The sequence below is a fragment of the Xenopus laevis genome, chromosome 6L, assembly GCF_017654675.1.
Source record: "Xenopus laevis strain J_2021 chromosome 6L, Xenopus_laevis_v10.1, whole genome shotgun sequence".
Lineage (NCBI taxonomy): Eukaryota > Metazoa > Chordata > Amphibia > Anura > Pipidae > Xenopus > Xenopus laevis.
The window spans coordinates 47,692,253-47,705,175 of NC_054381.1; the positions used below are offsets into that span (position 1 = coordinate 47,692,253).

General features: G+C 36.9%; 1 protein-coding gene across 2 annotated transcripts in view; it reads right to left on the bottom strand.

The window, feature by feature from the left end:
- znf385d.L (zinc finger protein 385D L homeolog) overlaps positions 1 to 12,923 on the bottom strand; it is a 191,649-nt gene that overhangs the window by 140,579 nt on the left and 38,147 nt on the right. For both annotated transcript variants that reach the window (XM_018267446.2, XM_041566004.1), the window contains exon 2: positions 11,007 to 11,149. In XM_018267446.2, coding sequence (XP_018122935.1) covers positions 11,007 to 11,149 — 143 coding nt within the window. The remainder of the gene's footprint in view (positions 1 to 11,006; positions 11,150 to 12,923) is intronic.

Consider the following 12,923-nt stretch of genomic DNA (forward strand, 5'->3'; position numbering starts at 1 on the left):
ATTATATATGCTGTCCAGATAAGGGATAGTCCTGTAATATGGATCTCCATACTTGCATCTACTTATGTCTACTAAAAAATGATTTAAAGACTAAATAAAACCCCCCAAAAAACTGGTTTACCACAAATTAGGATTAATTATACCTTTGTTATGATCAAGTACAAACTGCTGTTTTATTATTAGAGAGGAAAAGGCAATAATTTCTAAAATGTTTAAAATGAAGTGGGGATTGCCTTCTAGTAATTCAGAGATTTCTGGATATCCAGTTTCCAGAACAGGTTCTATATCCGGTGGCAGCAAAAGAAAAGGAGAGTCTTCTTTTCTTTTGCAAAAAAAAGTTTTACTTACCATATAGGCGCCCAAGGGCCACCACCATAAAGCTGCCACCCCAGGCATGAGCCCTTGTCTATATGTCAATAGTGTAAATATGTCCCTGTTTTTAACCATTACAGGTTGACTGGGATATTTCTCTTTCTTTTAATTACTTGTGCCATTTACCCCTGCTTGCCTAGCTACATTAGGACCACATGAAACTAGTTTCAGACAAACTTTTTCTTCTTCTTTAAAGGAAAACTATACCCCCAAAATGAACACTTAAGCAACAGATAGTTCATATTATATTAAGTGGCATATTACAGAATCTTACCAAACTGGAATATATATATTTAAGTAAATCTTGCCCTTTTACATCTCTTGCCTTGAGCCACCATTTTGTGATGGTCTGTGTGCTGCCTCAGAGATCACCTGACCAGAAAAACTACAACTATAACTGTAACAGGAAGAAGTGTGGAAGCAAAAGACACAACTCTGTCTGTTAATTGGCTCATGTGACCTAAAATGTATGGTTTGTTGGTATGTTTGTGAGTACAGTGAATCCTACGATCCCAGGGGGCAGCCCTTATTTTTTTAAAATGGCCATTTTCTATTTATGATTACCAAATGCCACATACTACTAAAAAAGTATATTATTATGAAAATGGTTTATTTACATGAAACAGGATTTTACATATGAGCTGTTTTATGCAATATCTTTTTATAGAGACCTACATTGTTTGGGGGGTATAGTTTTCCTTTAATACCCAATACACAATTCTGAAAGAAAACCAATTGCAGAATACTTAAAACAGAAAAAAAAACAATAGACTAGAAATATTTTTACTTTGAGATCTTTATCAAATGGGTCTGAATGGTCCTTTATACGGATAGCTAGAATCTCCTTATAGAGTAGAGTAAGGGAATTGAGCATATCTGACCATTTAATTACACTCCCATAAGCAAAAAGTGACTTCAACTTTTTCATAATTGAAATAAATATTTCTTTTTCCAAACTGCTTAATTTATTTGTAATGTCCCAGTGGATTAGCCAAGCATAATACTGAGAAATTTAGTAACCTTATCCTCCACTTTTCTACTGTGTATGTTTATGTGGTAAAACCATACAAAACAAATATTCCACAAAGTAAATTCATTATTAATTAATTCAAATAATTTGTAAACACTGACATCTGCATGTTAATGTATTCCAAGTAAAATACGGGCATGATTCAATCTGCTGCATAGCGTTCTTTAAGAAAGTGTCAGAAAAACTACTATCAATAATCATTAAAATTGACTTTAATATGCTCAAAGTAATTTTTTGATACTGTGCAACATTTTCTAATGTTTCAGATTTTTTACAGCATAGGATCAATCAACCTACTGCTATCCATAGTTCCTAAAACATCTTCCAGCCAGTTGGAGCAATAGGCTGGAGACACTACTTGAGTTCTTTGGCCTACCCCCAGGTCAGAAATCAAAGGTCCGTAGCATGCCTATTTCCATTAAGTCCAAAACATTTAAAAAATGGGGACTGAAGAGGCAACAGTTTAGTACAAATGAATGAGTCATGCTAGAAACACACTTTCATTGAGACTAACATAAATGGAACGTTATTGATCATAAAAGTTTAACATTTTAGCTTCAACTTTAATTAGATTTTTTTTCCTGCACTGTTTTTATTTAAATAATTTATTTGGCATGACATAAAATGTGACTATGGTAGGCCAGCCAAGTACATTACCAAGCTTATTAAGGGGCAGATTTCTCAAGGGTTGAAGTGAATTCGAGGGAATTTTCGAAGTAAAAAAATTCGAAATCCGACGTAATTTTTTTGAATAGGATACTGCGACTTCGAATTTACTTCGAATTTGATTCGAAGTAAAAATCGTTTGACTATTTGACCATTCGATAATCGAAGCACTGTCACTTTAAAAAAAACTTCAACTTCAATACTTCGCCAACTTAAACCTGCCGAAGTGCTATGTTAGCCTATGGGGACCTTCCAGAGCAATTTTGTACGTTTTTTATATTCTAAAGAAAATCGTACGATCGTACTACGATTGGGATATGATTGTATGATGAATAAAATCCTCCGACTTCAAATGTCGGAGGATTCTGTTCGATGGTCGAATTTCGAAGCATTTTCCACTTCGAAATTCGCCCCTTGATAAATCTGCCCCTAAGTATATACTGTATTTGAATATTTATTTGACAGTGTCAAGTTAGCAAAATAATGGTCATTCGAAGTGGCTCTTCAACAATAAGTCAACCCCTAAGGAAATTATACAATGAATTAAATGGAAATTCAACAATTATTCATACTGCTAAAATGTTCCCAAATTAGCATAGTGAAGAGTCTCAAAAACAAATCGTTTGCAGATGTGTTCATTTTATAGAGCTGTAATAGTTGAACTTTCGTTCTGGTTCTCAACGAACACTAACAAGTTCTACTGTCGTTATCTTCCTGGTCTTGTAATTGGCAAAGGACAACATGCACAATCATAGTCTTTCACTGCAATTTTGTTCCTAGACTTGCTTTCAGCATATAATCAGTGGCAGTCATTATAAATGATATTTTTATGCAGTCGCATCTCAAAAGCCTTGTTCTGTAAAAGCTACATGTAATGCAAGTAACATATAAGAAACTGAATTGATGTGATTCATTCTTAAATATGAATTATAAATGTATAGATAAACACTTTAAATATCTATTCTTTAAATAGATGGATATCTATATTTTAAAGTGTTAACTGTCAAATAAATTCAGGCCAGTGGTTCCATTGGAAAGGAAGGGGCAGTAGTTCTCCTTGCCTTAGTCAAGCTCCAAAATATGTCAGGGACATTCCTCAGTGTCCTATTTAAGACAACAATTATTATTTTTTACTGATTTGTGTCAGAGCCGGGCCAAGTCAGGCAGGCGCCCTAGGCAGCCTGCCCAGTTGCTGCGCCATCTGGTTGCACGCATGCGTGCAAACTAGATGTTTGCGTGTGGGCAAATACGCAATTGTGCGCATACGCGAAATGACGCGTCTGTGCATGCGTGAAAAGACGCTTCTGCTCACGCGTGAAAAGAAGCTTCAGCGCATACGCAAATAGACACTCGTACACATGCGCACTCGCTCAGATGAAAACAAGTGGGTGGTCGGCAGAGAAGGGACCGAACTAGGGGTAGGAGTAAGTACGTGCCTGGCTCCCCTCCACCTTTGCGCCCTAGGCACGTGACTACTCTGCCTACCCCTAGTTCCGGCTCAGTCTCACATGCAGCAACACTCCACCCACTCCCTATTGTGTGAAGTCACTTCCAGGTTGTTTGTTCCTCCCTGTGGTGCCACACTTTCATTAGGAAAATGACAACAGTCTTTAATAAGCCATTTTAAGTGCTCACAGTTGTGGTTGTTGCTTTGTGGGGGCCATGAAATAAAACTGTCAAGGGGCAACTCCGCACTCACATAAACTTGAAAAATGGTGTCACAACTTGTATAAGATTTTTCAGTCCAGAAGTGACCAGATCAAGGCCAGCGACCCCAGAAAACCCAGCCAGCCGCGTTGTATCTAAGTGTAGCTGCTCAATGTTCTGGGTCCATTGCCAACAAGCATTTTATTTGAATTACGTTTCAGAAACGTTGTATCTTTTTCTGGTGTCATTGCAGCAGATCAAAGAAAAACTCCAGGCTGAGCCATCAAAATCGTGACCTCCTGCAGTTGGGAGGTATGGAGGTGACTGGGGACAGTGGAGGGAATGTAATTGAAGGGAACCGGAGGCAGGGTAGCTATGAGAGACAGTGAGAATCTTGCCCCAGACAGCAGCACCCTGCAGGTTACCACTGGTAACTTTAAAAGCTGGCCATTGGCAACTTTAGTCCCCACTGCAGCTGTGCGCAACAGAGGACTCCCGTGCGTAACCGCGCACAATAGAGAACGCGCGTGCGTAATCGTGTGTAACCAAGGACACATGTGCGTAACCATGGACACACGTGCGTAATTGTGCGCAGCCGTGTACAATTCTTATTTTAAAATTGGATTTTCACCTACTACAGTGCAGGGAGTATTGACCGTTCTAATGTTAAAAGAGTAAGCTTAGTTGGGCTGGTATTTGCTAATTCACCTCAGGGCAGTGTCGGATCACCCCTGCAGGTAGGGTTGCCACCTTTTCTGGAAAAAAATACCGGCCTACCTATTTATTAATCTTTTTTCCCTATTACTAATATTGGGATCAAAAACCATTTTTACAGGCCAGGCCTGTAAAATACCGGCCAGGTGGCAACCCTACCTGCAGGGGAGGGTATAGAACTGAAGGAGAACAGAGACAGAGCAGAGGAAATAAAAGGGGGTTGAAGGAAACAGAGAGACGGTAAAGAAAAAGACGGCACATAACCATAGAGGCCCCTACCAATCACACCCCCCCAAACCCTGCTCCTGCAGCCCATACACCTGATTCTGGAAGCGCCCACAACAGCACAGTCCTGTGCCAGCATGGAGGCAAGAGCAAGAGGGTAACCAGTGCCGGGCCAGGTCTGTCAGCAACCCAACTGGCCATTGGCAACTTAGGTCCCCACCGCAGCTGTGCGCAACCCAGGACTCCCGTGCGTAATCGTGCGCAATAGAGAACGCGTGTGCGTAATTGTGCGCAACCGTGCGTAATTGTGCGCAACCGTGCGTAACTGAGGACGCGCATGCGCAACGGCGGTAGCCGAAGGCGTGCACGCGTGGTTGTGCGCAAGGCATTTTGATTTCACAGAGTCCACTTGGGGTAACAGTTGCCAGACTAGGGGTAGGCTGCATATAAGTTAAGTGCCTGGCGCCCCCCAAGCTTTGCGCCCTAGGCACGTGCCTCCTGTGCCTACCCCTAGTTCCGGCCCTGATTTGTGTTCTCTGCATTAATAGGGGAAAACAACAACATTGTAATATTTTAATGCTTCAGTGTTTTTAGGGCTCCACATTACAGAAAAAAAACTTCAAAAATCCTCAGGTCCCAAGCATTTCAGATATCAGATGCAATATCTGTAACAGATTTGATTTACAGTCTATGTTAAAGTTAGCCACATGACAGGTATAGGAAAGTGGGCTTTTTATGACAATAGCCACAGAATGTATCGTTTTCTAACCACATTTCCATGTCCATTTATTTTCAATAAGGCTGAAAATCTCAAATGTATTTTTTCAATATCTTTATTGGTTTTCCAGCACATCAAGTTATAATCCTTTTGATTAAAGTACATTTACGCACATGTGTAAGCAATGTAAAATGCTGCAGTCAGTTGGATAAAAGAAAGGGTTGCAACCTAAACAAAGTAAGATAAAACAAAATATTTGAACAAATCAAAGTAACATAATAACTACTAAGAGGTTGAAACTACCTGGTTCACAGTACTGTTATATTCAGAAAATATTCATGAAAGTAAGAATATACTGTCCGGTTCACATACATAATACAGAGTAAAAACTCAAATGTTTTAATAAGCTGTGGAAGAATAAATAAAATTGCTTAAGACAATTTCCATTGACTTTTATAGGAATTCAGCTTTCTTCGTGCAAATGTTTTCTTTAATGAATTGAGACTATTTGAGTTGTAAACATATTCACGGGTTTAATTTTAATAATCACATTTTAATGTTGCTGTGTTTTTTTTTTCCAAATCTTGGAAAAAATGCAATATTAATAAATCTGCCCCTGATTAGTGTTACTAGCAACAACAAGACTTTGCTAAAGACACTGTTGATTTACATGACATGCACTGTAAACAGTTGGAACATTGAGTGGGACTCCTTCATCCAACAGTTGGCTGGATATATTTAATTTTCTTCTACAAGAATACTCAAAAGAATTGTTGAAATTATGAGTAGAAGCAGAGAAATCCTGAGGGTAGGTTCCCCTGGGCGAAATATAATCTAACAGTGTTCTAATAATTTCTAACTATGCTCATTAATTTTTACTGCTTGAGCGCTGGACACACACTTTATTAGGATCACTACCACTGGGACTTTCTTCATTGTACATCATCCTGTTAACATTAAGAGCCTATTGTGCTTTTAGGCACATTGTCATGTTCAATTGCTGTTTTAGATATTCTGTGGGTATTTTATCTGCTTATTTATTGACCACAATGTTTGAATCCTCTTTACTTTTCCCTATGATACTTTCACTTTCATTGGTAGTATGAAAAAATTACAGCATTTGCCCAAACTATTAAATATTGTTTTGTGGAAGCAGAGGTAGTGTTAAGCCTGTATTATGTACCTTTGTGAAATTTAACGGTTGACTAGGCAGAACAGACAATTGCAGCTTGATGTTTCTAAAAGTTCTTAATGCATGCCCTTTAGTCTTAAATTCTTTTGCTGACAGCTACAGGTTCAACCAGTTTCTGAGGAAAAACCCTGCCCCCTGGTTTATTGTGTTCACTAGATAAAATATATTCATTATGTGGGTAAAAAAAGCACTAGAAACCCATTACATTGGATGAAACACTGAGTATAGCACAATAAATTGCCATAAAACAAGCCTCAAAAGCATTTCCATGGAAGAAGCGCCTACATCTAAAATCACATTTAAATTACAATTGAAACCTTCAAACAAGGTATTACTTACGATGCTTATACTTCAATGGCAACTGCACTACCGTTATAAGAGCACAGATAAAGCTGTTAGGCTGCAAAGCCATTATACTAACATGTAGTTGACCTTTTCAGAACTTTCTCAATATGATATGTAATATGACTTGTGTAAGACATGAAGCAGCATTTGTAAAGGAGGCTCAGATCTATAAAGGTAGTCATAAAGATACAATACTCGGGCTGAGGCAGATGTAGATTTTGGCACAATTTCCTGAATATTTAAATTAAGGTATTGGTTTACTGACTTGCATAAGAGGATGATATTAGAAGATGGTCACATAAACTCAGGTGGTAAGGTTAGCAAGCAGTAAACTGAGAATTAGGCCCTAAATTTATTGAGGTAGTCTGCATATGTCAGCCTACACATTACCTGACAAGGCATAGTATCCTAAATCATGAATATAAAAAAAAGGCTTTACTAAGCCGAAATAGTAATTGTATATGCTACCAGAATGGAGAAAAAAACATTTAAAGCCATGAGAAGTGCATGTTGTGTAACAGGGTGAGCAGAAAAGCGATTCTGAAAGGGAATACTGTTTGAATAAACCTTCCTTCTAATATATAAATGAAATCTTGTGTTATTTGTAGAATTCTGTTATTATTAGGGATGCACCGAATCCAGGATTCGGTTCGGGATTCGGACAGGATTCTGCATTTTTCAGCAGGATTCGGCTGAATCCTTCTTCCTGGCCGAACCGAATTCGAATCCTAATTTGCATATGCAAATTAGGGTCCGGGAGGGAAATCACGTGACTTTTTGTCACAAAACAAAGACGTCTAAGATGTTTTTCCCTTCCCATCCCTAATTTGCATATGCAAATTAGGATTCGGATTTGGTTCGGTATTAGGCCGAATCTTTCACAAACGATTCGGGAGTTCGGCCGAATCCAATATAGTGGATTCGGTGCATCCCTAGTTATTATAGAGGGAGGATCCTTAGATATGCCTTACTGACCTGTTTATTTCTAGTCTTAATGGGGGTCATAAAGTAAAAAATACAATATGATGTGTCTATCCTTTCAGTCAATGTCTATTATGATATATAAAAATACAACAGTTTTATGCTTTTATCTCTTCTGTAATTGTTTCTCTTTGAAAATACATTGCTTTTGCAAACAGTCGTTCAAAGAGCATCCTGGTCCAATGTAACCATTAACTGGCAAATAATGTTCCACAAATAGCACACAATAGTATATCCCACAAATATTTTCTACAAGTCTCTTTATTATCTTAACAGCTACAGAATACGTCCCATGCTAAGCCTGGATTAAGAACTTCTTTAGCGGTAACACATACACGAGTTTGCTAACTTGTACCTAACAGTAGTGATGGGCGAATATGACCCGTTTTGTTGAAAATTGGCGAAACGGTGAATATCCGTCGAAATGCATATAAGTCTATGGGTGACAAATTTTTTTTTTTTTTTTGGATGCGCAACAATTTTTTTCTCCCGTTGGAGTCTGTGGGCGTCATTTTCACAGAGGAAATTTATGAACATTTTTATTTACACAATGCTAATGCTATCAAATCTTTGATTCTAAAAGCACCAAATTCTAAATATTTGAAAGTTCATGAAAAGTTATAAAAAATTGCAAATTAATCTTACCCATTTTGAAATAAGGAACTTTGCAATATGAACCTGCTTCTCAGATTTTTCTATATTTCAAGCATTTCTTTGCCCTTCTGTCTTCACTTTTGCTCACTTACCCTAACAGAACATACATATTTGCACCTCTCTGTAAGTCGATCAGTAGTAATCAAATGGTACACATGCTGAAACACTATGGGGCCGATTCACTAAGGGTCGAATATCGAGGGTTAATTAACCCTCGATATTCGACTAGGAATTAAAATCCTTCGACTTCGAATATCGAAGGATTTAGCGCAGATAGTTCGATCGAACGATCGAAGGATAAAATCCTTTGAATCGAACGATTCGAAGGATTTTAATCCAACGATCTAAGGAATATCCTTTGATCAAAAAAAGTTAGCCAAGCCTATGGGGACCTTCCCCATAGGCTAACATTGACTTCGGTAGCTTTTAGATGGCGAACTAGGGGGTCGAAGTTTTTTTTTAAAGAGACAGTACTTCGACTATCGAATGGTCGAATAGTCGAACGATTTTTAGTTTGAATCCTTCGATTCGAAGTCGTAGTCGAATGTCGAAGTAGCCCATTCGATAGTCGAAGTAGCCCAAAAAAAACTTCGAAATTCGAAGTTTTTTACCTTCGAATCCTTCACTCGAAGTTAGTGAATCTGCCCCTAAGCAACAGTGTACAATATAGAAACACAACACCTGTTTCCTATTGGCTGTGCAGCAAAGATATGTTGGGATGCCAACATTCTTATTTCCTAGGGGACAGAGTGCAAGGAGGATTAAGGGTAAGAACAGGCAAAAAAAAACAACGTAAACATGAAAAACTTTGGTCATTTCGGTACTCTTTTGTTGACGATTAAGTATTTGCTCTAATATAAAAAGTCTGGATTCATTGCATCCCTATTTTGCACTTAGTGCTAAGGGATAGCTATTAGGCTATATATCCCCTTAGTTATAGTATTTAAAAGCACTCACATTGCAAGTACTACAGTGAGATGCCCTATCTAGTGGAAGAAAAGAAAGTGTGCTACATCATGGAACTTAAGGTCTACTGATTTAACCACCTCTATGCATTTCCTAATAGCGCTACAGTGTGAAATGATAGATGACTAATGCATTATGACACCTTCACTTCACTGTCACTAGCAGAAAGGAATCAGGATATACACATACAGTATAGCAACTACAGGTGTGGACACTATTATCTGGAATGCTTGGGGCCAGGGATGCTCTAGCTTTGTCTTGTTTTTCAGTATCACCAACTGCTGACAAAAATATATTTTTCAAGCATTCAAATTGAAATATTGCTATATCTTAAAGGAACAGTTCAGTGTAAAATAAACACTGGGTAAATAGCTAGGCTATGCAAAATAAAAGATGTCTCTAATATAGTTCTTTTAACTCTGAGTTACTCAGTGACTTTAAGGGGTGCACATGGGACAAAACTGTTCAGTGAGTTTGCAATTGATCCTTAGCATGCAGGTCAGATTCAAAAGCAAACAGTTATGACCTATGTGCCTTCCCCTCAAGTCACTGATTGGTTACTGCCTGGTAACCAATCAGTGGAAACCAAGTGAGCTGAAAAGCAGGAAGTAGTTAAGTTAAACATCCAGTTACTCCTGCCTTTATAGATTACATTTTTGGCTAACTAACTACACTGAATACATTTTTTATTTTGCATAGCCTATCTATTTATCCAGTTTTTATACTGAACAATTCTTTTAAGCATTTGTTAAAATTACAAAATTATTTAAAAGCTACAGCAATTGTATTCATAAACAGATGTCTTACTCAGTTTGGCATCTTTAACTCTAAAGTCTAATTTCCTAGTTTTTTTATGAGAAAGGCACAACATATTCAACCAGTTAGCAAGTAAAAAGATTAACACTTTAATATTATTATTTAAAGAACATTTCAATCCCAAAAGAGCATTAATCCATCCATAACACTATATTAACTCCAAGTGCAAAAATCCCGAAAAATTTGTGATTGGACTTTTAAAAAATCAAAACATTTTCGTAATTTATTATACCCCGAGGATGGAAACGTCTGAATCAGAAAATCCGGCATCTCAGACCTGTCAAGGTTGCATATAAGTCAATGGGAGAATCCCAATGTTTTTTTGATGTGCGCTGTGTTTCGTGCAATACCCTGAAGATTTCGGAGTTTTCGGGGAAAAAAGCATACAAAATCCGAGTTTTCCGGTGGAAAATCCGAAAAAAATTGTGAAATCCGGATTTTTTCCGCAAACCACATTTTTGGGAAAATCGAATAATAAATAAGCGGAAAAAACCTGTGTTGACGTAATATATTATTTACAGTTAAGGATATTAAAATGGAAGAAAAAGCATGATTTCATAAGGATCCCGTGAAAAAGTGAAAATTAACAATGCACAGAAAGCTCAATTCCAAAATTATGTACAGAAAAAGATTGTTTGTCAAAAACAACTTAATAAAGATTGAAAAACAAATGTACTTACTGTTGTGAAGTTCTGTAACAGATTTACCGTTGCACCCCCATCCAAATTAAATGGAAGGAACTGCTTAATATCCAGCGGTGTCTGTAATGCTGGTAGTGGAGGGCGGATCAGTGCTGAGAGTGCAGGACTATGGCATGTACCTCCTATTAATAAGAAAGTAATGATTAGCCATAAAATAAACCATTATAAATGTACAAAGAGATTTCACTTGCATCATTCAAATATGGTCTTGGAACGCCTAGCTGAATATTACCATTATATTTTAGTGGAAGAATATTGTTTCCCATAGAATATAAAAAATGTAACTTCAAATAGAAGCAAACATTTGTTTCCAATTATTAGAACTATGAAGAACTATGTATAACACATAATACATATTTGATATTTTAATTGTGTTAAACAATTCCACCTAAAATTACTAGTGCTTTCTTTAAGAAAGAATTCAGTAATTTGTTAATATACATGATCTTTAGCATTTTCAGAGCTTTATGGTTTTAATCCATTTGGTGCATTAAAACAATGTTTCAGTTGCGACATTCTTCATTGCATTTTCCTAACTGAATTGCTAGATAACAAAATATTTGTTACAAACTTGCGTGAAATCAGAAAACCTCATGAAATATTTCCACATCTCAGCAGGAAGAATTAAAAAGAACTGTGCTTCCACAATCTCATTCCAGAAATTAGGGGAGAGTAAATTAGGGGTTGATGTAAGAATTCGGATTGATGGGGTCACGCAGCAAGGATTATTAATGTTATTTGCAGTATCCAAGTAAAATCAAAACACACCATTTTGCTGAATTTCTCATAAATAGGCAAAATATTTAAACAGGGATTTCTACAATTACTGAGTGTGTGTGTGCATTTGTTCTTTTGAATTCATAAAAAGGTATAGAAACATTCTATGGTACGTTACTTTTTCTGTGTTAAGAGATGGGCATGACAATCAAACAATTATGTGTATTCAAAGGCTACCCGCTCATTTATTTATTTATTAATTGTACTGGTGTACACACTTTTCCCAAAATGCAATATTAAGGGGCAGATTTATCAAGTGAATTCGAGGGAATTTTCGAAGTAAAAAAATTCAAAATTCAAAGTAATTTTTTGGATACTTCGACCATCGAATAGGATGCTACGACTTTGAATTTACTTCAAATTCGATTCAAAGTAAAATATTTTGAATATTTGAATATTCGATAATCGAAGTACTGTCTCTTTAAAAGAAACTTCGACTTCAATAGTTCGCCAAATTAAACCTGCCGAAGTGCTATGTTAGCCTATGGGAACCTTCTAATGCATTTTCTAAGTCTTCACACATCAAAGTAAAATCGTTCGATCGTACACTAAAATCAATTTTACTTTGATCGTTCGATGGCCAAATTCGGTGAAACATTTTAATTCGATGGTCGAATTTCAAAGTATTTTTTACTTTGAAATTCGACCCTTGATAAATCTGCCCCTAATTGTAGTAAATAATATAAAAACACAATCCCTTTAAAATGGTTCTAAATACTTTCACACCCCATGTGAGTCACGGCAACAGAAACTGCTGAATCGGTTCCTATAATGCTTGCATCAATGTTTATTGTTTTTATTGGGATAAAAGTGAAAATATGGATAAAGAAAGAAGGAGTATGGAAGCTATAATACATAATTTCATTGATATGATTTAAATTTCAAAGCTAGAGTGCTGTTTAAAGGCTCTATTCCCCCCTTAATCTTCACTATGGAAAACATTGAAAGGTTTAAGACAATGTCTTTTTTGTAATTGTTTGACAAGGTTAAAATAATAATCAAAGTTGTCCACATTGCACAATATTTACTGAACCTCAGGGAAGCATTGGACATAATTGTGCTTTAAGAAAGAGTCATTTTACTGCCTCGGAACATCAGCAGTGCAAAAAAGCAATGACT